The sequence below is a fragment of the Anomaloglossus baeobatrachus genome, chromosome 10, assembly GCF_048569485.1.
Source record: "Anomaloglossus baeobatrachus isolate aAnoBae1 chromosome 10, aAnoBae1.hap1, whole genome shotgun sequence".
In the NCBI taxonomy this organism is placed as follows: Eukaryota; Metazoa; Chordata; class Amphibia; order Anura; family Aromobatidae; genus Anomaloglossus; species Anomaloglossus baeobatrachus.
In genome coordinates, this window is record NC_134362.1 from 142179611 (window position 1) to 142206037 (window position 26427).

At 52.2% G+C, this 26427-nt stretch overlaps 1 protein-coding gene across 3 annotated transcripts in view; it reads right to left on the reverse strand.

The window, feature by feature from the left end:
• The window catches only part of MBTPS1 (membrane bound transcription factor peptidase, site 1), a 124895-nt gene extending 98690 nt beyond the window's left edge, over nt 1-26205 (reverse strand). The window contains exons 1-8 of one of the 3 annotated variants that reach the window (XM_075325698.1): nt 26104-26205; nt 16367-16456; nt 13292-13760; nt 12569-12826; nt 8347-8550; nt 7201-7311; nt 6670-6779; nt 5460-5576 (exon numbers count right to left, since the gene is read on the reverse strand). In XM_075325698.1, coding sequence (XP_075181813.1) covers nt 5460-5576; nt 6670-6779; nt 7201-7311; nt 8347-8550; nt 12569-12826; nt 13292-13454 — 963 coding nt within the window. In that variant the 5' untranslated portion in view covers nt 13455-13760; nt 16367-16456; nt 26104-26205. The remainder of the gene's footprint in view (nt 1-5459; nt 5577-6669; nt 6780-7200; nt 7312-8346; nt 8551-12568; nt 12827-13291; nt 13761-16366; nt 16457-26103) is intronic. The other 2 variants (XM_075325699.1, XM_075325701.1) reach the window with 2 other exon arrangements.
• Nucleotides 26206-26427: the final 222 nt, after the last annotated feature.

Genomic DNA, 26427 nt, shown 5'->3' on the forward strand with positions numbered 1-26427 from the left:
ATGTAAATCCTGAGTGCTCTCACCAGGTCCAACAGATGTAAACCCTTTTCAAATTGGTGAACTGGATGCGGACACAAAGATGGTAAAGTGATATCCTGATTGAGATGAAAGGAAGAAACCACCTTGGGAGAAAACTCTGGAATTGGACGCAGTACTACCTTGTCTTGGTGAAACACCAGGAAGGGAGATTTGCAAGATAACGCCGCTAGCTCGGACACTCTTCGAAGAGACGTGACCGCCACAAGAAAAACTACCTTTTGTGAAAGCCGAGAAAGGGGAACCTCTTTCAAAGGCTCGAAAGGCGGCTTCTGGAGAGCAATGAGAACCTTGTTCAGATCCCAGGGTTCCAATGGCCGTCTGTAAGGAGGAACGATATGACAAACTCCTTGGAGAAAAGTGCGTACTTTAGAAAGCTGTGCCAAGCGCTTCTGAAAGAATACGGATAGCGCGGAGACTTGACCCTTAAGAGAGCTAAGCGACAAGCCTTTTTCCAACCCAGACTGCAGGAAGGAAAGAAAAGTTGGCAATGCAAATGGCCAGGGAGAAAACCCTTGAGCCACGCACCACGCTAAGAATATCTTCCACGTTCTGTGATAGATCTTAGCTGAGGAAGGTTTTCTAGCCTGTCTCATTGTGGCAACAACTTCATGAGATAAACCTGAGGCCGCTAGGATCCAGGACTCAATGGCCACACAGTCAGGTTCAGGGCCGCAGAATTCAGATGGAAAAACGGCCCTTGAGACAGCAAATCTGGACGGTCTGGTAGTGTCCACGGTTGGCCTACCGTGAGATGCCACAGATCCGGGTACCACGACCTTCTTGGCCAATCTGGAGCGACGAGTATGGCTCGATGGCAGTCGGACCTGATTTTCCGGAGAACTCTGGGTAACAATGCTAGAGGTGGGAACACATAGGGGAGTCGGAATTGCGACCAATCCTGAACCAAGGCTTCTGCCGCCAGTGCTCGGTGATCGTGAGACCGTGCCATGAAAACTGGGACCTTGTTGTTGTGTCGTGACGCCATCAGATCGACGTCCGGCGTCCCCCAGCGGCAACAGATCTGCTGAAACACGTCCGGGTGAAGGGACCATTCTCCTGCGTCCATGCCCTGGCGACTGAGAAAGTCTGCTTCCCAGTTTTCCACGCCTGGGATGTGAACTGCGGATATGGTGGACGCTCTGCTTTCCACCCACGTCAAAATCCGTTGGACTTCTTGAAAGGCTTGGCGACTGCGTGTTCCCCCTTGGTGGTTGATGTACGCCACCGCCGTGGAATTGTCCGACTGAATCCGAATCTGCTTGCCTTCCAGCCATTGTTGGAAGGCTCGCAGGGCAAGATAGATTGCCCTGATTTCCAGAACATTGATCTGCAGGGTGGACTCTTCCAGAGTCCACATCCCCTGAGCCCTGTGGTGGAGATACACCGCTCCCCACCCTGATAGGCTCGCATCCGTCGTGACCACTGCCCAGGACGGGGGAAGGAACGACTTTCCCTGTGACAATGAGGTGGGGAGAAGCCACCAACGCAGAGAGTCCTTGGCAGTCTGAGAGAGGGAGACAGTCCTGTCGAGGGACGTCGATTTCCCGTCCCATTGGCGTAGAATGTCCCATTGTAGAGGGCGCAGATGAAACTGCGCGAACGGGACTGCCTCCATTGCTGCTACCATCTTTCCTAGGAAATGCATGAGGCGCCTCAGTGAGTGCGACTGGCTCTGAAGGAGAGATTGCACTCCAGTCCGCAGCGAGCACTGCTTGTCCAGTGGAAGCTTCACTATCGCTGAGAGAGTATGAAACTCCATGCCAAGATAAGTCAGAGATTGGGTCGGGGTTAGATGAGACTTTGGAAAGTTGATAATCCACCCGAAACTCTGGAGAGTGTCTAGTGCCACTTTCAGACTGTGTTGGCATGCCTCTTGAGAGGGTGCCTTTATAAGCAGGTCGTCTAGATACGGGATGACCGAGTGACCCTGCGAGTGCAGTACAGCTACTACTGCTGCCATGACCTTGGTGAAGACCCGGGGGGCTGTTGCCAGACCGAAAGGTAACGCTACGAACTGCAGGTGTTCGTCGTGTATGACGAAGCGTAGGAAACGCTGATGCTCTGGTGCGATCGGCACGTGGAGATACGCATCTTTGATATCTATTGATGCTAGAAAATCTCCTTGAGACATTGAGGCTATGACGGAGCGTAGGGATTCCATCCGGAACCTCCTGACTTTTACGTGTCTGTTGAGCAACTTTAGATCCAGGACGGGCCGATACGATCCGTCCTTTTTTGGGACCACAAACAGATTGGAGTAAAAACCGTGACCTTGTTCCTGAAGAGGGACGGAGGTCACCACTCCTTCCGCTTTTAGAGCGGCCACCGCCTGCAACAGAGCATCGGCTCGGTCTGGTGGGGGAGAAGTTCTGAAGAAACGAGTTGGCGGACGAGAACTGAACTCTATCCTGTACCCGTGAGACAGAATATCCCTCACCCAACGGTCTTTGACGTGTGACAGCCAGATGTCGCCAAAGTGGGAAAGCCTCCCACCGACCGCGGGTGTGGGAATCGGAGACCTCAAGTCAGGAGGACGCCGTTTTGGCAACGGTTCCTCCGGCTGCCCTTTTTGGGCGTGACCGAGACCTCCAAGAATCTGAGCGTCTCTGGTCTTTTTGAGTCTTTTTTGACGATGCGAATTGGGACCTGCCCGGTCCTCGAAAGGACCGATAACCAGACTGACCCTTCCTCTGTTGGGGTCTGTTTTGTCTGTGTTGCGGTAAGGATGAGTCCTTACCCTTGGAGTGTTTGATGATTTCATCTAAACGCTCTCCAAACAATCGGTCACGAGAAAAAGGCAAATTGGTTAAGCACTTCTTGGAATGAGAATCTGCTTTCCAATGTCTCAACCACAGGGCCCTACGCAAAACAACGGAGTTGGCTGACGCCACTGCCGTGCGGCTTGTAGCGTCAAGAACAGCATTAATCGCGTACGACGCGAATGCCGCCATTTGCGAGGTCAATGGTGCTACCTGCGGGGCAAATGCACGTGTGACGGAGTCAACTCGCGCAAGCCCGGCTGAGATAGCTTGGAGTGCCCATACGGCTGCAAAAGAAGGCGCCAATGACGCTCCAATCGCTTCATAGATGGATTTCAGCCAGAGCTCCATCTGCCTGTCAGTGGCATCTTTAAGTGCCGCTCCATCTTCAACTGCAACCAAGGATCTAGCTGCAAGCCTGGAAATTGGAGGATCCACTTTTGGACACTGGGTCCAACCCTTGACCACCTCAGGGGGAAAAGGATAGCGTGTATCTTTAAGCCGTTTAGGAAAACGCCTTTCAGGATAAGCGTGGGGTTTCTGGATTGCGTCTCTAAAGTCAGCGTGGTCCAGAAAAGTGCTTAAAGTACGCTTAGGGTATCTGAAATGGATTCTCTCGTGCTGCGAAGCTGACTCCTCCACAAGAGGAGCTGGTGGGGAAATATTTAACATCTTATTGATGTTAAATATAAGATCATTAACTATGGCGTCACCATCTGGTGTATCTAGATTGAGAGCGGTTCCAGGATCAGAATCCTGATCAGTTACGTCCGCCTCATCACCCATAGATTCATCTCGCTGGGATCCTGACCATTGAGATGAATGTGAAGGCCCGTCATAGCGAGCCCGCTTAGGCTGCCCGGGGCCATCGTCCGAGTCAGAGTCTTCACCCTGAGGTGTATATGCCCGTCCCGGAGCTTGGAGCTGAGGGGGACCAGGGGGCAATGATTGCACAGTGTCCGTGGCCTGAAGTACAGGCCTAGCTCGCAATGTGTCAAGAATTTGTGACATAGTGAGAGACATTCTGTCAGCAAAAGCTGCAAACTCAGTTCCTGTCACCTGGACAGCATTCACAGGTGGTACACCCTGGGTCACGTCCAGCAGAGGCCCCGGCTGTGCAAGCGCCGCAGGGGCCGAGCACTGCACACAATGGGGGTCCGTGGAGCCTGCCGGTAGAAAAGTCCCACATGCGGTGCAGGAAGCATATAATGTCTGTGCTTTGGCACCCTTGCGTTTTGCGGACGACATGCTGCTGGCTCTCTGAATGTGAGAGAGTCTATAGCCAAAGGGCGACCAGCGCTATGTAATACCAAGTATTTGTAGCAACAAAATACTAAGAATACTACTGGCACAAGAGGGGGTGAGCCCTGAGGGCTGCTTACCGCCCGCTGAATAGCGGGTAAGAGGCGAAGAATTTCTTGTCTGGGTCTCCCCGGCTCCCCTCTGCAGCTCAGCGTGTCAGCAGGAATGGCTGCCGGCGTCTGTGGAGAGGGGCGGTCCGTGGGAGTTCCCAAACAAAAGTGCGGGAAACAGTGTCCCCTCTGTGCCGATTGTGAGGGCTGGAGTATGTAAAAACGACTCCAGCCCTCAGCGCTGATGCACTGGCCAGCGTCCCGCCCCTCTCCTGACTGGCAGGTCTGGGGGCGGGAACGAACGGGAGCAGGCCGCAAAAGCCGGGGACTCGAGTTATCAGCGCGGCCGCCGTAAAAGCGCGGGCCGCGCTGAAGTCCCCGGCGCACCACAAGTGCCAGCCGCGCCGCAGTCCCAGCGGCCGGCATGACCGATTTCTAGATGTGGCCAGCGTCCCGCCCCTCTCCTGACTGGCAGGTCCGGGGGCGGGAACGAACGGAATCAGGCCGCAAAAGCCGGGGACTCGAGTTATCAGCGCGGCCGCCGTAAAAGCGCGGGCCGCGCTGAAGTCCCCGGCGCACCACAAGTGCCAGCCGCGCCGCAGTCCCAGCGGCCGGCGCGACCGATTCCTGGGCGTGTGCCTGCTTCAGCTAAGCTGAATGAGGCCATGGCACAAGCGCCGTAGCGCTGATGTCCCCCGGCGCACTACAACACCCAGCATGCTGCGGTGTGAGCGCCTGCACGGGGACACAGAGTACCTTGAGGATGCAGGGCCATGTCCCTGATGTACTCCGCTCCATCCAGCATCTTGTCCAGGGGCTGTAGATGGAGCCCGGTCTCAGTGCCTGGAGACCAGTAAATCCCACTTCACCCAGGGCCCTGTAAAAAGGGATGGGGAAGGAATCAGCATGTGGGCTCCTGCCGCCGTACCCGCAATGGGTACCTCAACCTTACAAACACCTCCGACATACAGTGGGGTGAGAAGGGAGCATGCTGGGAGCCCTGTTTATGGGCCCTCTTTTCTTCCATCCGACATAGTCAGCAGCTGCTGCTGACTAAAAACAATGGAGCTATGCGTGCGTGTCTGACCTCCTTGCGCACAAAGCTAAAACTGAGGAATCTGTACTCCTACGGGAGGGTGTATAGCCAGAAGGGGAGGGGCCTTACACTTTTAAGTGTAGTTCTTTGTGCGGCCTCCAGAGGGCAGTAGCTATACACCCACTGTCTGGGTCTCCCAATTAGGAGCGAAAAAGAAATCAACTATTAAAGCATATAGAAAGCTCTACCACAGCAAGATTGTGCACAACCAACCTTATCAACAAAAGGATGATCCATGAAGTCCGGTCCCCCAATGCTGAGGTTCAGTACGTCTATTTTCTTAAGAATGGCATAGTTAAAAGCATCAAGGAACCATGATGTGTAGGAGACCTAAGATGGGAATTTAAATAAGGACTATTACCTGCAGAAGGAGCGTTTTTTTACATTTGGGTCCCCCGAAGTGTGTAGCTGAGATTAGTGAAGTCGGATCTACCCTCAGTGTAAGCAATGGATTTCTACATACTGCTGTATTAACACCCAGCACATCCGTTTCCTTCTCCTTGGGGCAGGATTTGTGATTAGTTGTTTAACAAAACACTGCCGTATATAACCCTCGAGTACACACAATAAGAATACGGCTAAATTAAAAGTAAACATGTTTATTACATTGGGTTCCAGCCAAACCTCACCTTTTCCAGCGCCCACAGCCAAATGCTAAGTAAACATCACGCTCTACTTCTAACTATTGGGATTTCACGCTTGGACATTGGATTGACAGTATCCCTCCGTGTCACACGCTGATTCTATACCCATCTATAGTGATCAGCTCAAACGTTTAGGTTTTGAAATCCAAGAAAGTAAAGTTTATAAAAATCAGCAGCTTCTTGAGTTACAGCAGCTGAGGATCAGATAATAGCCCCGGGGGGGAGGAAGGGTGTCATAGTTATCCCCTCCCCTGTTAGAATTTGCATAGGTATTGTACAATCGAGGACATCACCACAGCTCCTGCAAGTAAAGGTGAATCGATTGTACAATACTTATGCCAATTCTAAAAAGGGGGAGGGGATAACTATGACCCCCCCCCACAGTTATCTGATCCGCAGCTGCTGTCACTCAAGAAGCTGCTAATTTTATAAACTTTACTTTCTTGGATTTCAAAACCTAAACATCCGAGTTGACCACTACAGGTATGTAGAGAATCAGCCTGATGGTGCCAGTATAGCACTGGCTTTAGGTGATTGGTTCCCTTTAAGTTGTTTCATATTGAGAATGTAGAGATTCAGAAATAAATGTCATGAAAAGATGACTAGTCAGGTCTCCTCTACCACCAACTCCACGACTTCCCACGTGAATGTAGGTCAGGTCTAATTTCATGTTTGTGCAGTTGAACCCTAATGTGCAACATTTTAACCAAACAATTTTTTTGCTTTATGGCAATAGGAATATAATATAAAACACAAGGGCAGTGACAGATCTAAGGTACCTGATTATTCGTGAAGACTCGGAAAATGTGCAACTCAGAATCTGGAGCAAAACCCTGGCATTCTCGCATGCTGGCAATAACACCAGCCACAAAAGTCCCATGTCCCAGTCCTAACAAAGCAGAAAAGTTAACGTATCAGTGAGAGTCTGGTTAGAGCACAACACTTCTCAGAAGACATGAGGTGGACGGGTACAGGATTGTCAAGATTTATGCTCCCCATTAGGCCATATGCACATGTAGAGTATTGGACGCGTAACCTTTGTTTTCCTTTGGCAAACCCATAGCTTAATACATCAAGGAGAATGTAACAAGGCTCACGATGATTGTCTGGAATTACAAATGTGTACCAAGGAAAGCTTTAGTGCACATTCTGCTGCAAACACTTTCTCTGTGCAGAGGCAGAAAAGTGTCACATTCTTTAAAGGAGGTTTCCAGTATATCACAAGTAACCCAGTGATTTGAGGGAGAACAGTAGTGACTTGGGCTGATGCTGTAGGGACACTAAACCCTAAGTGATTGCCCACTACTCACCATCATCCAAGGTTTTCTCATTGGTCCAGTTGGTTCGTTCCTTTACGTTCTTAAAGTGTGGGTGTCTCTCACTCAATCCAGTGTCAAACACAGCTACTCTTACATTACTACCTGTTAAGGGAATTACAAACAACATTTGTCACAGAAAAAAAGCCAATTATACAGGGAACTTAGAACCTGGAAAATTCATTTCAGCATTATACAGTTTAGTGTATTTGTGGCCAAGAAAGCAGTTTAAAACCATATGCAAGAGAGGAGGCTTTAGTGTACCCTCGCTGAGATCAGGGGTGCAGTGCACAGTTACAACCACTATGCATTAACACCAATCAATTCCCTGGGACAAGTGGTGCCTAAACTCATTGTATCCATGTATATGGACACAGGTGAAGAAGCCCAGGGGGATGCACCAGTCCCCGACTCCTGTCTGTGGTCCTTACAATGAGCCAGCAGCTTCAGAGAAAGAGGGTGAGTGTGAAGAGCATCTTATGTGCGGCTCCTGATGTCATTCCAATAAACAGGAAGCAGACAGTACAAGCAGTGCCTGCTTTAGGAAAGCAAGCAAGGCAGAATAGGGGGAAGTGCTAAAAATGCAAATTGGGTAGAGAGGGCACCAATGATGGGCTGAAGGTCCTTTCTAGTCTATCCTCAAATGTGTACTCCTGATGTGATGTTGAAATGGGCCATGTGCAACTATTAGGTAGGGGATAAAAGGTAACCTGTCATTAAATGCAAAATAAATTTCCCTTTGCACAGTGACCACAGGTGTGTGACAAACTTGGGCTCAGCAAATAGGGACAATTTTGTGGCAAATGTGTTATACCTTTATGGCTTTGACACAAAGCTTTAGTTGCACATTACTATGACAGATGACAAGGGCTTCCTCTGTATACGCCTTGGGTGATTCAGAACAGTTTGTGCAGGCTTAGAGGGGTCCATTCATGCAACTCATGACGGGAGGGAGGATTGCATACAGAAATTTAAACACATGGTGGCTAAACTGTCTCCACATCCCTTGATATATCTTCTATGGGTAGACTGTACCCTACCCACAGACATCTTCAGCATTAACTACAGAAGACCCTAACAAGCAAGCAGAGCGCTACATTGCTGCCCTGTAGTAAAGTGCTAGGTATGAATGGCACCGACCTGTGTATCCCAGTTGCCACAATACATCAGCTTGAAGAGTCTGTGCGACCTGCCGTGGGATGGCTCTCAGGAGACGGCGGCTAGAGTGTCTCCCTGTAGCATGCCAAAATCCAGAGCTAAGGGAGAGGCTGGCCCTTCTGAGTGGGCGAGATGACTGCCACTTCTGACTCCACTTTGTCTCATTGCAGGAGGCTGAAGAATCACCTATTTCAGGAGGAGGAGAGAAATATAATATAATATAATATATATCTGTACATCGGTATGAAAGACATCAGTTAGGAATAAACCAGACAAATGTGTGTCATGCACAACACAGTCCAGGTACTGCAATGTGTAAACACATAAGATCAAGAAGATTAAAAACCATTATAAGGCTGGGTTCACACACAGCAACAGCGACGTCGCTGTTACGTCACCATTTTCTGTGACGTAACAGCGACCTGTTAAGTCGCTGTTATGATCGCTGCTTAGCTGTCAAACACAGCGACGCAGCAGCGATCATAACGTCGCTACATGTGCAGAGAGCAGGAGCCGCGCACACTGCTTAGCGCTGGCTCCCTGCTCTCCTAGCTACAGTACACATCGGGTTAATTAACCCGATGTGTACTGCAGCTACATGTGCAGAGAGCAGGGAGCCGCGCACACTGCTTAGCGCTGGCTCCCTGCTCTCCTAGCTACAGTACACATCGGGTTAATTAACCCGATGTGTACTGCAGCTACATGTGCAGAGAGCAGGGAGCCGCGCACACTGCTTAGCGCTGGCTCCCTGCTCTCCTAGCTACAGTACACATCGGGTTAATTAACCCGATGTGTACTGCAGCTACATGTGCAGAGAGCAGGAGCCGGCAGCACAGGCAGCGTGAGAGCTGCGGAGGCTGGTAACTAAGGTAAATATCAGGTAACCACCTTGGTTACCTGATGTTTACCCTGGTTACAGCTTACCCCAGCTGCCGGCTCCTGCCCTCTGCTCGCTTCATTTCGTCGCTCTCTCGCTGTCACACACAGCGATCTGTGTGTCACAGCGGGAGAGCGCCTTTGAAGAAAACAAACCAGGGCTGTGTGTAACGAGCAGCGATCTCACAGCAGGGGCCAGATCGCCGCTCAGTGTCACACACAGCGAGATCGCTAATGAGGTCACTGCTGCGTCACAAAAACCGTGACGTAGCAGCGATTTCGGTAGCGATCTCGCTATGTGTAAAGCACCCCTTAGTAAACCTCAAAGTAAATTTCACCAGATCAGCCCTGCACCTCAGTCTCCATCTATAGAAATCGGAGATTCAACAGCGTTTCCTGCAAAACATTGTTTTAGCAACATGCAGAATGTGGACAAAACTGTTTCTTTAAGGGGTTAAACACTTAATAAAAGCTACATTTTTTTTCTGTACAAAGTTCTGGCACCAGCACTGTGTCCCATCCTGCAAGTGTCAACATAATAAACAGCTGAGTAGTGATCCAATCTGATATGTACACAGGAGAAATACTAAGGGGCAGGGAGAGACAGAGTCTAGGACGACACATGCTGCAGGGGTACGCCAACTCCTCAGCCGATGACCGCAAGAGCCACATCCAGCTCCTGACACCAGAAGCCCCCAGTATAATGACGTCCAGAGATCTTACACCCAAGTCATACCAAGATCCAGGGGGTCCCACCTCCATTCAGATCTGCTCTTGTGTGCATCTAATCACAAAAGTCACTATCTGAATACCGGCTCTTCATAGCAGTTTGCTAGACCTGGTGTTAATGCACCAAGTTGGCAGCCACAAGCCACACATGGGTTGTGAGCCACATGCAACTCCTGAGGATGGGGACCCCTGCTTTAGAGTGCCCAATTAAGATCACCAAAATACAACTCCTAAACAACTCCGGCCTTACAGGATTAAGCAGTGAATAGAGCGGCTGTACAGTGGATGTCAGGAAACTCATGGTATTTGGAAGAAAAAAAAAAAAAAAAAAACAAAAAAAAAAACACAAACACCCACAAGTTAAATAAAATGCTACACAAAAAATATACTAAAACCTTAAGAAAATACTATAACTGGGCCCATCATGGGTTTAGGGCAATAAAAACAATCGATTCGTAATCAAGGTGCAGAGAGCACCCGGGTCCAAAGGCTTGAAAGCCACTGGCAAGTGGATCCCAACGAGGCTGACTAAGTGCTCGCTAACCGGGGATTTTTTTTTTCTCCTAAATCAGATTGCCCTTTAATCTGATCATATTTAATGTGGCAGTATATTAATATGCAAGGGAAGAGAAGGAATAAAAAAAAAAAAAAAAAAAAACACACACACTGCATACAAACAAGAGGAAAAAATAAGAAACTAACTTTCCTGGATAAAGAAGATACTGATTTTTATATGCTCGTGAGAGCCCAGCCTTATGGAGAGATTTAGGCTGCTGACCCCAGGAATGATTTCAGCCATCGGTGCAGGGAGGAGAAGACACTGAGGAGTTGGTCCTCACAAAATGTGTCACATGCAAATACAAAGCCTGCAGTATTCAGGGCAGGGCGGGCGATGAATAGATTTCTGCAGGACGTCTTCCCACGCCTTTGATGTTGCAAAATTTGCACCTATTAGGGCGGCAGGACACATCTTTGTTGAAACTGTAAGGCTAGGTTCGCACACTGCGTCTTTTTGACGCTGCGTTTTTGGCCGCTAAAACGCACAAAAATGCACCTGCGTCGGAAAAACGCATCAAAAAACGCATGTGTTTTTGCCGCGATTTGGTGCGTTTTTGTTCTCTGCCTTTTGCTGCGTTTTTCAAATGCATTGCATGGGCGGAAAACGCAGAAAAACGCAGGAAAGAACTGACATGTCCATTTTTTTTTTTTTAACTCAAAAACGCAGGTAAAAAAAAAACAGATTTGTGCGGACAGCAAAAATGAAAACTCAGACTTTGCTGGGGAAGCAAAGTCCTACAGTTTTGAGGCCAAAAACGCACCCGAAAAACGCCGCGAAAAATGCACTGTGCGCACATAGCCTAAGACGCAGCATCAAAAATGCACTAAACTCATTGTGGGCACACAGCCATACCAATCAATGCTGTGCAGAAGCAATCTTATGCCTTTAGATCAGATTCACACACCAGTTTCTGGTCCAAGAGTCACCAGCCCCAAGATCAGTAATAAAGGGTAACCCCACTGGAGAGAATAATGGCTATTGTAAAGTGCCCTTAACCCCGCTCTATAAAGTAAGCGCCCCAAGCCTTTGATTCAGAGATCTTCCAGGACTCCATTGCACACCAGCATCTCATGTGGCCTTCTCCTTGAACACCATGGAGGCTATGCAACAGTTCTTCATTTCTCAACTACCATAAGCTACAATGGAGAGATCAACAAGCAGACCGCCATCTCCAACTCATGTACTGTGCCAGAGGTGATGTGACACTAAGGAACCAAAGTGAAACGGGGATGAGATTTGAGCAGAACATTAAGGCTATGTGTCCACGGTAGAATGTACCTGCGGATTTTTCTGCCTGAAAATCCGCGACTTCCGCGGCAAATCCGCGGGTGCGGATTTGCCGCGAATTTTTTTTTTTTTTTTCCCCATTCAAAACCAAAAATCCGCACCAAATCTGCACCAAACAATTGACATGCTGCAGATTTTTCCGGATCAAAATCCGCGGCAAATCCGCAGCGGAAAAATCCGCAGCATGGACACAGCATTTCCAAAATGCCATTGAAATGGCTTGGAAGTGCCGCTGCTGCAGATTTTCGGGAAATCCGCAGCGTGGGCACATAGCCTAAGGCCCCAATTCACAACGAGATAGCTAACGAGATCATTGCCGAGTGACAGTTGCTGTGAGGCAGTAACGATCTCGCCAGCGATCTCGTTATGTGAGACACCTACCAGAGATCAGGCCCCTGCTGTGAGATCACCGGTCGTTGCCGAATGGTCCGGACCATTTTCTTCAAAGGCAATGTCCTGCTGGGCAGGATGCATCACTGTGTTTGACACCTACCAATGACCTCCTAACACGGTTGTTATATATATATATATATATATATATATTCCGCCGAGATCGTTCTACAGGTCACTCATCGTTACTGTGTCATTGGTAAGGTCTGATTGACATCTCACCAGCGACTTAACAGTGATCCTTAGTTCGTATCGTTGTGGGGATTGCTGGTAAGTTGTTGTGTGTGACTAGGCCTTTAGTCATACTACACTGAGTTTGGGTAAGAAGGAACAATAAAAAAACAAGAATACCCAGAAACTTACCATCTGTAAACTTGAGAGAGCGAAAAACACGCCTCTGAGGGGTGACCCGCTTGATGTTTGGGTGATCCTCTAACGTCAGTACTCCAATTTGCTGATCATTCTTGATCTCAATCAATTCAAAGTCACTAGGGTAATCACTGGCTGGGTTATTCCTTGGTACAATCCTCCAGTCCTCGATGCCTCGGCTCTGCAGCGCACTGGTGATAAACTTGCTCCGCGCAGTTGCTGTAAAGTATCCTCTGAATGCCACAATGTATTCTGGAGAGAGAGAAAAAAAGTTATGCAAACACAACAAACAATTGTGACCTGGTGGATCCCTCTAAGAGCCCGGGCAGAGCTACTCAGCATAGCTTAGAGACTCACTTACTGGGCTGCCTGGTGTAGGTCTGCAAGCCTAGTAATCAATACAGTTCTCCATATTCATGAGCCATGTGTACACTGTGCATAGACAGAAAGCTGCTAATCAGTGATGTTATAAAGAGCTCAGCTTTCAGGGAACTGATCTAACGCAATTTCTACATTATGCTGTTCTCACATGCGGTAGCAAAAAAAAAAAAAAAACCACACACACACACACACACACACACACACACACACACACACACACACACACACACACACACACACACACACACACACACACACACACACACACACACACACACACACACACACACACACACACACACACACACACACACACACACCTCTTATTTGACTCACCATGTTCCACCACCGTTGAAGAAAAATCCACACTAAGTGTAAGATGAGAGCAGCCATTGCAGGACTCCGGCTCCTGGGATGAGTTTCCCGGCTGGGCGCTCTGGTGCTTCTTTAGACACAGTAATATCACAAGCAGCTGCAGCCAGAACTTTGCAAACCTCATAGTGATAAGATGCGGTGTAAGATTTCTGCAGAGAAGATCCGGCTAGTGTTCCCAAGAGGAGATCAGCACAGAGTGGTCACCTGCAGGCTCTGCCTGACAATGTCCAGCCGGGCAGCTACACAGCTCTACGGGCTTAGGAAAGTTCGCATGTCAGAGGCCGGGGTGCACAACTATCATTTCTTTCTGCGTTTCTTCTCCATGGCGGCTCAGACTCCTCGTTTACTCAGTGTGGGAAGGGAAGACGTCAAGATCCATGACAAGAGGAAGATCACCACTTCAGATGATTTTCTGCTGGAGCCCACTATCCTAGGGAAAAAAAATAAATAAAAAATTACAGGTGTATACAACTGGATTTTAATACTAACAATGGGTCTAAGTTTGGAGGTGGCTGCTTGTTTGTTTGCACCCACTGGCCTGGTGTCCCCCCCCCCGAACTATGGAGTTCAGTTTCAGCAAGTCCTATTCATACATCATGAAAACCCAACAATATCAAGTTCTCAATTATATGGACCGCTTCTGAAGAATAAGAAGTATACTCTCTTACTATTAAGATACAGGGTGGAGGGTAAAGCAAGGACATTAGGTCTGAGTAACATCCTGAGACAATTGGGGAGGGGGTGAGAAGACTACAAAACTAAAGGTCCAGTCACACTAAGCAACTTACCAGCGATCCCAACAACGATAGGGATCGCTGGTAAGTTGCTAGGAGGTTGCTGGTGAGATGTCACACTGCGACGCTCCAGCGATCCCACCAGCAACCTGACCTGGCAGGGATCGCTGGAGCGTGGCTACACAAGTTGCTGGTGAGCTCACCAGCAACCAGTGACCAGCCCCCAGCGCCGCGTGGAAGATGCTGCGCTTGGTAACTAAGGTAAATATCGGGTAACCAACCCGATATTTACCTTGGTTACCACCGCACGCAGCTACACGTGCAGAGAGCAGGGAGCAGCGCACACTGAGCGCTGGCTCCTTGCTCTCCTAGCTACAGCACACATCGGGTTAATTAACCCGATGTGTGCTGCAGCTAAATGTGCACAGAGCAGGGAGCAGCGCACAATGCTTAGCGCTGGCTCCCTGCTCTCCTAGTTACAGCACACATCGGGTTAATTAACCCGATGTGTGCTGCAGCTAAATGTGCACAGAGCAGGGAGCAGCGCACAATGCTTAGCGCTGGCTCCTTGCTCTCCTAGTTACAGCACACATCGGGTTAATTAACCCGATGTGTGCTGCAGCTAAATGTGCACAGAGCAGGGAGCAGCGCACACTGCTTAGCGCTGGCTCCCTGCTCTCCTAGTTACAGCACACATCGGGTTAATTAACCCGATGTGTCCTGCAGCTACATGTGCACAGAGCAGGAGCCGGCACTGACAGTGAGAGCGGGGAGGCTGGTAACAAAGGTAAATATCGGGTAACCAAGGACAGGGCTTCTTGGTTACCCGATGTTTACATTGGTCACCAGCCTCCGCAGAAGCCGGCTCCTGCTGCCTGCACATTTAGTTGTTGCTGTCTCGCTGTCACACACAGCGATCTGTGCTTCACAGCAGGACAGCAACAACTAAAAAATGGCCCAGGGCATTCAGCAACAACCAGCGACCTCACAGCAGGGGCCAGGTTGTTGCTGGATGTCACACACAGCAACATCGCTAGCAACATCACAAAAGTTGTTCGTTAGCAGCGATGTTGCTAGCGATGTTGCTTAGTGTGACGGGGCCTTAAGGCTACAAGGTGTGGTGCTGTGCATGCAATGTACGAACACAGACAAAACAGCAACAAACCACACAGGTAAAACTGGACTTGTTAATAAATGCAAATACCATTATACAACCCAGCGACAGCCATGGATCACAATATATAGAGCTGCCTGGATCTGGCCATGTAATGATAAACAGATGGAATAATCCAAGCACACAGCGTTTTAGGGCAATATCCCCGATAAAGCGGCACCTTCACAGCCTCCATTAAAACTTGCTTTAGAGGACCAAGCACAGGCGCTCATGCATGGTGCGGTCAAACATTAAAATACACCTTACCACCACCTCCGGCTTTTGATTGACAGCTCTTGCTTTATGGGGAAAAGCAGAGATATCTGGAAAACATGCAAGTGGTAATCTGGCTGCGTCATGATGCCCTGAGTGCTTGTAATTGGGAAGGACAGATTGCTGAAACCGACTGGCTCTAATTTCCGCAGCACTTTAAGACATCACTGTGCCCATTGGGAGCTCAATCTAAATGTGAGATGCACATTCGATCACTGAGATCTTCCATTAACAGAAAGGGGAATGTGGTCCCTGTAATAAGAGGATGTCACATGGCACAGCAGTCAGGGCCACACTCAACCGATGGGAAAACTGCTGCCCTCTGTGCCATAGACTGTAGTGGGGATGACCATCATATCAGTGCGGACACTCCTCTGCAGTTTCCTCCCGGCCGCCTTAACAACACCTAAAGTCACTTTAAGCACATCTAGAGGCAGTGCAGGAGAGAACACTGGACGGTCAGCTGGGAAACACTGCAATCCATGGGCAGCACATTATAGCCACATCTAGAGGTCTATGGCAATGATCTACAGAAACCTGCATTTATGCACTAAAGTCTCTGCGTACACTGTTTAGCCAAGGGGGTGGGGCTCCCCATAACTACCAGCCTTTCCAAGTATGAATGTGCAGAGATTGCAGTCAATCATGGATTTGGCATATGACGATTAAACACAGAATAAGCAGTGATTTCACCAAATAAAAACAGTTTATACTGTGTTTACTATTCACAAGCACCAGAAGCTGCATGACCAAGCGCACCCACTGTACATAAAGATTCACATCGAAAAATATCCATCCGGTATATACTACCATGCTTCCAATGCAATGTGAAAGAAAAGCAGCGGAGAAGTGAAAGTCATGGCCATCACTGCCTACCTGTGTAGACGAGAGAAAACCCGGGACTGTGGAGGGCGAGCGTCACCACCGGAATCAGGGGGTTCTTCTATTGCCAAGAAAAGGAAGAATCTGAAGACCCAAGGTAAGTGTATGAGCAAGAATATATATACTGCATTACTGTCAGCCTTGCATCAGTCCATACTGATACACATACTGCACATCTAACAGGGCAGGATCCCACTAATGGGTGAGGCCACAGGGAACAAAACCCTGGAGTTATACAATAAGAGTGGGAAGATCCTGCTACAGCACCAGCTATAGGGTGCAAGGGATATTTTACCCTCTTTACCTTTTCTATAAAACTGAAAGGGATAAGGGGGATCAGCCCATGGGGAAGGCAATCAGTGACTGGCTGCAGCGCTGTCATTGTATCATCACTGCTGCAGTAGAGGGACAGCACAGAATATATTTAAAAATAAAGCTATACTACATGATTTTTCTGTCTTGTACAGAACATTAGGCCATGGCACAACGAGCACAAAAAAGAGAATTTTGTTACTTACCGTAAATTCTTTTTCTTATAGTTCCGTATTGGGAGACCCAGACATTGGGGTGTATAGCTTCTGCCTCCGGAGGACACACAAAGTACTACACAAAAGTGTAGCTCCTCCCTCTGAGCATATACACCCCCTGGTTAACCAGATCTAGTCAGTTTAGTGCAAAAGCTGAAGGAGAATAGCCACCCACAAGTAGAGATGAAGCAAGAACCGGAACAACCGGAGCCTCTGTCTACAACAACAGCCGGTGATAACACGCGGAACGAGAACTGCCAACAGGCAACAGGGAGGGTGCTGGGTCTCCCAATACGGAACTATAAGAAAAAGAAATTACGGTAAGTAAACAAAATTCTCTTTTTCTTTATCATTCTTATGGGAGACCCAGACATTGGGACGTCTCAAAGCAGTCCATGGGTGGGAATAAAAAGAAACAGAAGTAGGCGGAGCCTAACTTCACAAATGGGCGACAGCCGCCTGAAGGATGCGTCTGCCCAAGCTCGCATCTGCCGAAGCATGAGCATGCACTTGGTAGTGCTTTGAAAAGGTATGCAGGCTAGTCCAAGTGGCAGCCTGACAGACTTGTTGAGCCGTAGCCTGGTGCCTGAAAGCCCAAGAGGCACCGACAGCTCTGGTCGAATGTGCCTTGATCCCCGGCAGGGGAGGCACCTGAGTACACTGGTAGGCATCGGAAATGGCCGACCTAATCCAGCGAGCTAAGGTCGGTTTAGAAGCAGAGAGGCCCTTACGCCGACCTGTGGTTAGCACAAAAAGAGAAGTGCACCGCCTAAGAACAGCGGTGCGAGACACATAGATCCGGAGCGCCCGCACCAGATCCAGAGTATGCAACGCTTTTTCAAAGCGATGAACAGGAGCCAGACAAAAGGAAGGCAGGGAAATGTCCTGGTTAAGGTGGAAAGGAGAAACCACCTTAGGGAGAAAGTCCGGAGTCGGACGGAGAACCACCTTGTCTTGATGAAAAACCAAAAAAGGTGACTCCGAAGAGAGCGCAGCCAAATCAGAGAGTCTCCTGAGGGAAGTTATGGCCACTAGAAAGACCACTTTCTGTGAAAGACGAGACAAAGAAACCTCCCTAAGAGGCTCAAAGGGGGGTTTCTGCAAGGCCGTGAGGACCAGATTGAGGTCCCAGGGATCCAAGGGCCGCCGGTAAGGCGGAATGATGTGAGACGCACCCTGCATGAAGGTGCGCACCTGAGCCAGCCGGGCGATACGCCGCTGGAACAGCACTGACAGAGCCGAGACTTGTCCCTTGAGGGAATTGAGGGATGGTCCTAGCTGCAGACCGGACTGTAGAAAGGACAGAAGGGTCGGCAAGGAAAAAAGGCCAAGGAGCATGGCCGGAAGAGCGACACCAGGACAGGAAAATTCTCCAAGTCCTGTGGTAGATTTTTGCCGAGGAAGACTTCCGAGCCAGAGTCATAGTGGAGATGACTTCAGGAGGAATACCAGAAGCCGTCAGGATCCAGGACTCAAGAGCCACGCCGTCAATCTGAGAGCCGCAGAATTCTGGCGGAAAAACGGACCTTGTGAGAGAAGGTCTGGACGGTCCGGCAGATGCCACGGCACCTCTACGGACAGATGGAGCAGGTCTGGGTACCAAGCTCGCCTGGGCCAGTCCGGTGCAATGAGGATGACCTGACGGCCCTCCATTCTGATCTTGCGCAGAACTCTGGGCAAGAGAGCTAGAGGGGGAAACACGTAGGACAGACGAAACTGGGACCAATCTTGAACCAGAGCGTCCGCTGCAAGGGCCTGGGGATCGTGGGAGCAAGCCACGTAAACCGGAACCTTGTTGTTGTGCCGGGATGCCATCAGATCCACTTCCGGAGTGCCCCACTTGCGGCAGATTGATTGAAACACTGCCGGATGCAGGGACCACTCGCCACTGTCCACGGTTTGACGGCTGAGATAATCTGCTTCCCAGTTTTCCACGCCTGGGATGTGGACTGCGGATATGGTGGACTTTGAGTCCTCCGTCCATTGAAGGATGCGTTGAACCTCAAACATTGCGAGGCGGCTGCGTGTCCCGCCTTGGTGATTGATGTAGGCAACCGCTGTCGCGTTGTCTGACTGGACTCGGATGTGCTTGCCCGCCAAAAGGTGGTGAAAGGCTAGGAGAGCCAGAAGCACAGCTCTGGTTTCCAGCACATTGATCGAGAGGGCTGATTCGGACGGAGTCCAAGTGCCCTGAGCTCGGTGGTGGAGACATACCGCTCCCCAGCCAGATAGACTGGCATCCGTGGTGAGGATCACCCAGGACGGAGCCAGGAAGGAGTGTCCCTGAGATAGAGAGAGGGGCCGAAGCCACCACTGAAGGGAGCCCCTGGTCTGTGGCGACAGAGCCACTAGCCTGTGCAAGGAGGAAGTCCGCTTGTCCCAACAGCGGAGAATGTCCAGCTGTAGAGGACGCAGATGGAACTGAGCAAAGGGAACCGCCTCCATTGACGCCACCATCAGACCCAGCACCTGCATCAGGAGCCTGATGGAATGACGGCAGGGTCTCAGCAGAGAGCGTACCGCCAGATGGAGGGACTGCTGTTTGACTAAGGGCAGCTTCACAAGTGCCGGCAGAGTCTCGAACTGCATCTCTAGGTACGTGAGCCTCTGGGTCGGAGTCAGAGTGGATTAGGGCAGATTGACAAGCCACCCGAATTGGGTTAGAGTGGCGAGAGTGAGCGAGACACTCCGCTGACAGTCTGCGCTGGATGAAGCCTTGACTAGAAGGTCATCCAGGTAAGGAATCACTGCCACCCCCTGGAGGTGCAGAACCGCAACCACTGCTGCCATGAGCTTGGTGAATACTCGAGGGGCCGTGGCTAACCCGAAGGGGAGAGCCACGGATTGGAAATGTTCGTCTACGATTGCAAAACGTAGCCAACGCTGGTGTGAAACTGCAATTGGCACATGCAGATAGGCATCTCTGATGTCGATGGATGCCAGGAAATCTCCTTGGGTCATTGAGGCAATGACTGATCGCAGAGACTCCATGCGAAAATGCCGCACCTGAACATGCTTGTTGAGAAGCTTGAGATCCAGGATGGGCCGGAAGGAACCGTCCTTTTTGGGGACTAGGAAGAGATTTGAGTGGGAACCTCTGAATCGTTCCCGGGCGGGAACCGGTACAATTACTCCGTTGGCCTGCAAGGATGCCACGGCCTGAGAGGAGGCGGCGGCCTTGGAGCAGGGGGGAGTTGACAGAAAAAATCTGTTTGGCGGGCTGGAAGAGAAGTCTATCCTGTAGCCGTGGGAGATTATATCCCGCACCCACTGATCGGAGACGTGTTGAAACCACACATCGCCAAAGTGGGAGAGCCTGCCACCGACTAAGGACGTTGCTGGCGCGGCCAGGTAGTCAAGAGGAGGCTGCCTTAGTGGCAGCAGCTCCTGCGGACTTTTGTGGACGCGGCTTTGTGCGCCAGTTAGGTTTTTGGTCCTTGGCTGAGTTAGTGGACGAGGGCTTAGAGGATGACCAGTTAGAGGAACGAAAGGAACGAAACCTCGACTGGTTCCTACCCTGGGCAGGTTTCCTGGTTTTAGTTTGCGGCATGGAAGTACTCTTCCCGCCAGTAGCTTCCTTAATAATTTCATCCAGTTGTTCACCGAATAGCCTGGATCCAGCAAAAGGGAGCCCAGCCAGGTACTTTGAAGAAGCCACAAGATCCTGCAGATAGCGAGGGAATTAGCCGAAGCCACCGCAGTGCGGTGAGAAGCCTCCAGCATGGCAGACATGGCATAGGATGAAAAAGCTGAAGCTTGAGAAGTTAAGGCGACCATTTCAGGCATAGATTCCCTGGTGAGGGAATGCATCTCCTCTAGAGAAGCAGAGATGGCTTTGAGAGCCCAGACTGCTGCAGAAGATGGGGAGAACGAGGCCCCAGCCGCCTCATATACAGATTTGGCCAGAAAGTCAACCTGGCGGTCAGTGGAATCCTTAAGAGAGGTGCCATCAGCCACTGATACAACGGTCCGGGCTGAGAATATAGACACCGGAGAGTCTACCTTTGGTGAATGAGCCCACTCCTTGACCACCTCAGGTGGAAAGGGAAAACGGTCATCAGAACCACGCTTAGGGAAGCGTTTGTCAGGGCAGGCCCTGGGCTTGGTCACAGCAGCCTGAAAACTGGAGTGGTTAAAAAACACACTCTTTGTCCTCTTAGGCGCGGTAAACTGGTGCTTTTCTAACAGAGAGGGTTGCTCCTCTGATACTGGCGGATTGAGGTCCAGTACAGAATTAATGGACGCAATCAAATCACTAACATCTGCGTCACATTCGGACAGATCAATGGGGCACATGGAGGTAGCGTCCGAGCCCCCAGTAAAGGCATCCTCCTCGTCCTGCGAGTCAGCTTGTGAATCAGAGCCGCGGGACGAGGAAGGAGAGGGGACCCTGCGTCTCCTTTTAGGAGGACGGGGTCTGGGACCAGATGAGGAATCCTCTGTGAGCTCTGCCGAGCGAGTCCTAGCAGCAGGGGCACCCTGTGAAAGGGGCTGATGCATGCTCAGCAGAGTCCGGGACAGCTGTCCCATGGAGTCGGCAAAAGACTGGGAGATTGACTTAGAGAAGGAATCTACCCAAGCCGGGGGTTCAGCCACCGGAGCAGCCGGAGGGACCACTGCGGGTGGGACTCCAGGCTGAGGCACCACCATGTTAGAGCAGGCATCACAATGTGGATAGGTGCTCGGTTCAGGCAGTACGAGCTTACATGCAGTGCATATTGAGTACAGCCTTGCTCCTTGTGTGAGACATGCTTCTGAAGTGGGGGTTCTGAGCCAGAATGACCCCCAGAGAGTATATATGAAGGTCCACAATCGGAGGTTGTGGCTTACCAGACCGTTTGTGTGCCCTCCAGATCCACAGCCCGGACTCCCAAGCAGCTTAGCAGGGATGCTGCAGCCAGCGCTGATCCAGAGAAAAACGCTGAGAAAATGGCGCCGGAGCGAGGAGAGGGGGCGTGGCCTGCTCTGAGAGCGGGATCTGGAGGACCAAGGAGATTTACAGGGGAGGGGACATGTACTCAGAGAGGAGTGTCCCTCCCCTGTACCGAACGGCCGCTGGGCGGAGCCGCACTGTCCCTCTGCATGATTGACATGCGAGGGCAGTGAAAACGAAAGTAGGCCTCCGGCAAAGCCGGGGCCTAAATTTAAGCGATGCGGCCGGCACGCAGGCACCATCGGCGCGGTTCTCAGGCGAGAGCCAGAGAACTGGCCGGAAATGTCACAAAAGTTACACAGCACACACTCCCACCATAATAAAGTACCGGGACCCCACAATATAAACGTCTCAGGTACTTAGCTTGCTGAGACGCAGGGCCATGTCCCTGGTGGATGAGTGCTCCGTCCAGCAGGATCCTGAAGGGCTGCGGATGGAGACCGGTCTCCTGCAAAGCATGGAGAACCGTGCTGGCTCCCACTTCAAGCCAGAGCCCGAGGGATGGTGAAGGAGCGCGGCATGTAAGGCTCCAGCCTTGTAAATCAACCTTAACAGCACCGCCGACACAGTGGGGTGAGAAGGGACATGCCGGGAGTCCAGACTTGGACCCGCTTTTCTTCAAAAAGTTTCCAAAAATGAAAAATCAGATGAGAATGCATGTGTGGATGTGTGCCTCCTGAACACAAAGCAATGAACTGGCTAGATCTGGTTAACCAGGGGGTGTATATGCTCAGAGGGAGGAGCTACACTTTTTAGTGTAGTACTTTGTGTGTCCTCCGGAGGCAGAAGCTATACACCCAATGTCTGGGTCTCCCATAGGAACGATAAAGAAATAACCTGCACTAAGTGAGCACGCACACACCTGGCCGGGGACAGCCGCTGCCCAGCGTGTGTACACACACACACACACACACACACACACACACACACACACCTGGCCGGGGACAGCCGCTGCCCAGCGTGTGTACACACACACACACACACACACCTGGCCGGGGACAGCCGCTGCCCAGCGTGCGTACACACACACACACACACACACACACACACACACACACACCTGGCCGGGGACAGCCGCTGCCCAGCGTGTGTACATACACACACCTGGCCGGGGACAGCCGCTGCCCAGCGTGTGTACACACACACACACACACACCTGGCCGGGGACAGCCGCTGCCCAGCGTGTGTACACACACACACACACACACACCTGGCCGGGGACAGCCGCTGCCCAGCGTGTGTACACACACACACCTGGCCGGGGACAGCCGCTGCCCAGCGTGTGTACACACACCTGGCCGGGGACAGCCGCTGCCCAGCGTGTGCACACACACACACACATCTGGCCGGGGACAGCCGCTGCCCAGCGTGTGTACACACACACACACACACATCTGGCCGGGGACAGCCGCTGCCCAGCGTGTGTACACACACACAGACACACCTGACCGGGGACAGCCGCTGCCCAGCGTGTGTACACACACACACAGACACACCTGACCGGGGACAGCCGCTGCCCAGCGTGTGTACACACACACACAGACACACCTGACCGGGGACAGCCGCTGCCCAGCGTGTGTACACACACACACAGACACACCTGACCGGGGACAGCCGCTGCCCAGCGTGTGTACACACACACACACACACACACACCTGGCCGGGGACCGACGCTGCCCAGCGTACACACACACCTGGCCGGGGACAGACGCTGCCCAGCGTACACACACACCTGGCCGGGGACAGACGCTGCCCAGCGTACACACACACCTGGCCGGGGACAGACGCTGCCCAGCGTACACACACACCTGGCCGGGGACAGACGCTGCCCAGAACACACACACACACCTGGCCGGGGACAGACGCTGCCCAGAACACACACACACACCTGGCCGGGGACAGACGCTGCCCAGAACACACACACACACCTGGCCGGGGACAGACGCTGCCCAGAACACACACACACACCTGGCCGGGGACAGACGCTGCCCAGAACACACACACACACCTGGCCGGGGACAGACGCTGCCCAGAACACACACACACACCTGGCCGGGGACAGACGCTGCCCAGAACACACACACACACCTGGCCGGGGACAGACGCTGCCCAGAACACACACACACACCTGGCCGGGGACAGACGCTGCCCAGAACACACACACACACCTGGCCGGGGACAGACGCTGCCCAGAACACACACACACACCTGGCCGGGGACAGACGCTGCCCAGAACACACACACACACCTGGCCGGGGACAGACGCTGCCCAGAACACACACACACACCTGGCCGGGGACAGACGCTGCCCAGAACACACACACACACCTGGCCGGGGACAGACGCTGCCCAGAACACACACACACACCTGGCCGGGGACAGACGCTGCCCAGAACACACACACACACCTGGCCGGGGACAGACGCTGCCCAGAACACACACACACACCTGGCCGGGGACAGACGCTGCCCAGAACACACACACACACACCTGGCCGGGGACAGACGCTGCCCAGAACACACACACACACACCTGGCCGGGGACAGACGCTGCCCAGAACACACACACACACCTGGCCGGGGACAGACGCTGCCCAGAACACACACACACACCTGGCCGGGGACAGACGCTGCCCAGAACACACACACACACCTGGCCGGGGACAGACGCTGCCCAGAACACACACACACACCTGGCCGGGGACAGACGCTGCCCAGAACACACACACACACCTGGCCGGGGACAGACGCTGCCCAGAACACACACACACACCTGGCCGGGGACAGACGCTGCCCAGAACACACACACACACCTGGCCGGGGACAGACGCTGCCCAGAACACACACACACACCTGGCCGGGGACAGACGCTGCCCAGAACACACACACACACCTGGCCGGGGACAGACGCTGCCCAGAACACACACACACACCTGGCCGGGGACAGACGCTGCCCAGAACACACACACACACACCTGGCCGGGGACAGACGCTGCCCAGAACACACACACACACACCTGGCCGGGGACAGACGCTGCCCAGAACACACACACACACACCTGGCCGGGGACAGACGCTGCCCAGAACACACACACACACCTGGCCGGGGACAGACGCTGCCCAGAACACACACACACACCTGGCCGGGGACAGACGCTGCCCAGAACACACACACACACCTGGCCGGGGACAGACGCTGCCCAGAACACACACACACACCTGGCCGGGGACAGACGCTGCCCAGAACACACACACACACCTGGCCGGGGACAGACGCTGCCCAGAACACACACACACACACCTGGCCGGGGACAGACGCTGCCCAGCATATACACACACACCTGGCCGGGGACAGACGCTGCCCAGCATATACACACACACCTGGCCGGGGACCGACGCTGCCCAGCGTACACACACACCTGGCCGGGGACCGACGCTGCCCAGCGTACACACACACCTGGCCGGGGACCGACGCTGCCCAGCGTACACACACACCTGGCCGGGGACCGACGCTGCCCAGCGTACACACACACCTGGCCGGGGACCGACGCTGCCCAGCGTACACACACACCTGGCCGGGGACAGACGCTGCCCAGCGTACACACACACCTGGCCGGGGACAGACGCTGCCCAGCGTACACACACACCTGGCCGGGGACAGACGCTGCCCAGCACACACACACCTAGCCGGGGACAGACGCTGCCCAGCATATACACACACCTAGCCGGGGACAGACGCTGCCCAGCATATACACACACACCTGGCCAGGGACAGACGCTGCCCAGCGTACACACACACCTGTCCGGGGACAGACGCTGCCCAGCGTACACACACACCCGCTGCCCAGCGTACACACACGCACACACCTGGCCAGGGACAGACGCTGCCCAGCGAACACACACGCACACACACACACACCTGGCCGGGGACAGACGCTGCCCAGCGTACACACACACACACCTGGCCTGGGACAGACGCTGCCCAGCACACACACACCTGGCCAGGGACAGACGCTGCCCAGCGTACGTACACACACACACACACCGGCTCAGCTATGGATGAACACATCAGACAAGATGGGGTATCCGCACCACAAGCCCAAACATGCCCTCCCTGCATACGTACAATGAACTTCGTATGCAACCCCCCTATACAGACGTCAGAAATTAGAAGAGCGACATGGACCGGTCACAGCTCAGTCCACGGACGGTCACAGCTCCGGCCCGGCCGTTCGTACCTACACACGTCCCCTTCTTCCCACCAGGACTTACCCTGCCCCCGAACACGCGCCGCCCGGAGCTCACTGACAACTTCTGACAACTCCGCTCACTCCCGGCCACAGACCTCTGCCATCTTGTGTTTTTTTTTTTTTTTTTTTTTTTCTAGCCTCACTTTTATTAGTGACTCGTTACGTCACCGGAAAAGGCGTAGTGTAAGGGCTTGTTTGAACAAGAAAAGCTTTGTTGTTCGTGCAGTCCGTACACAGACAGTGGCTGGGATAATGCAGTGAGTGTATCCCGGAGATGGAAACCCCGCAACTGCCGCCTACAGGTCACATAGAGCAGTGCAGCCGCTTCTTACAGGCTGATGGTTTC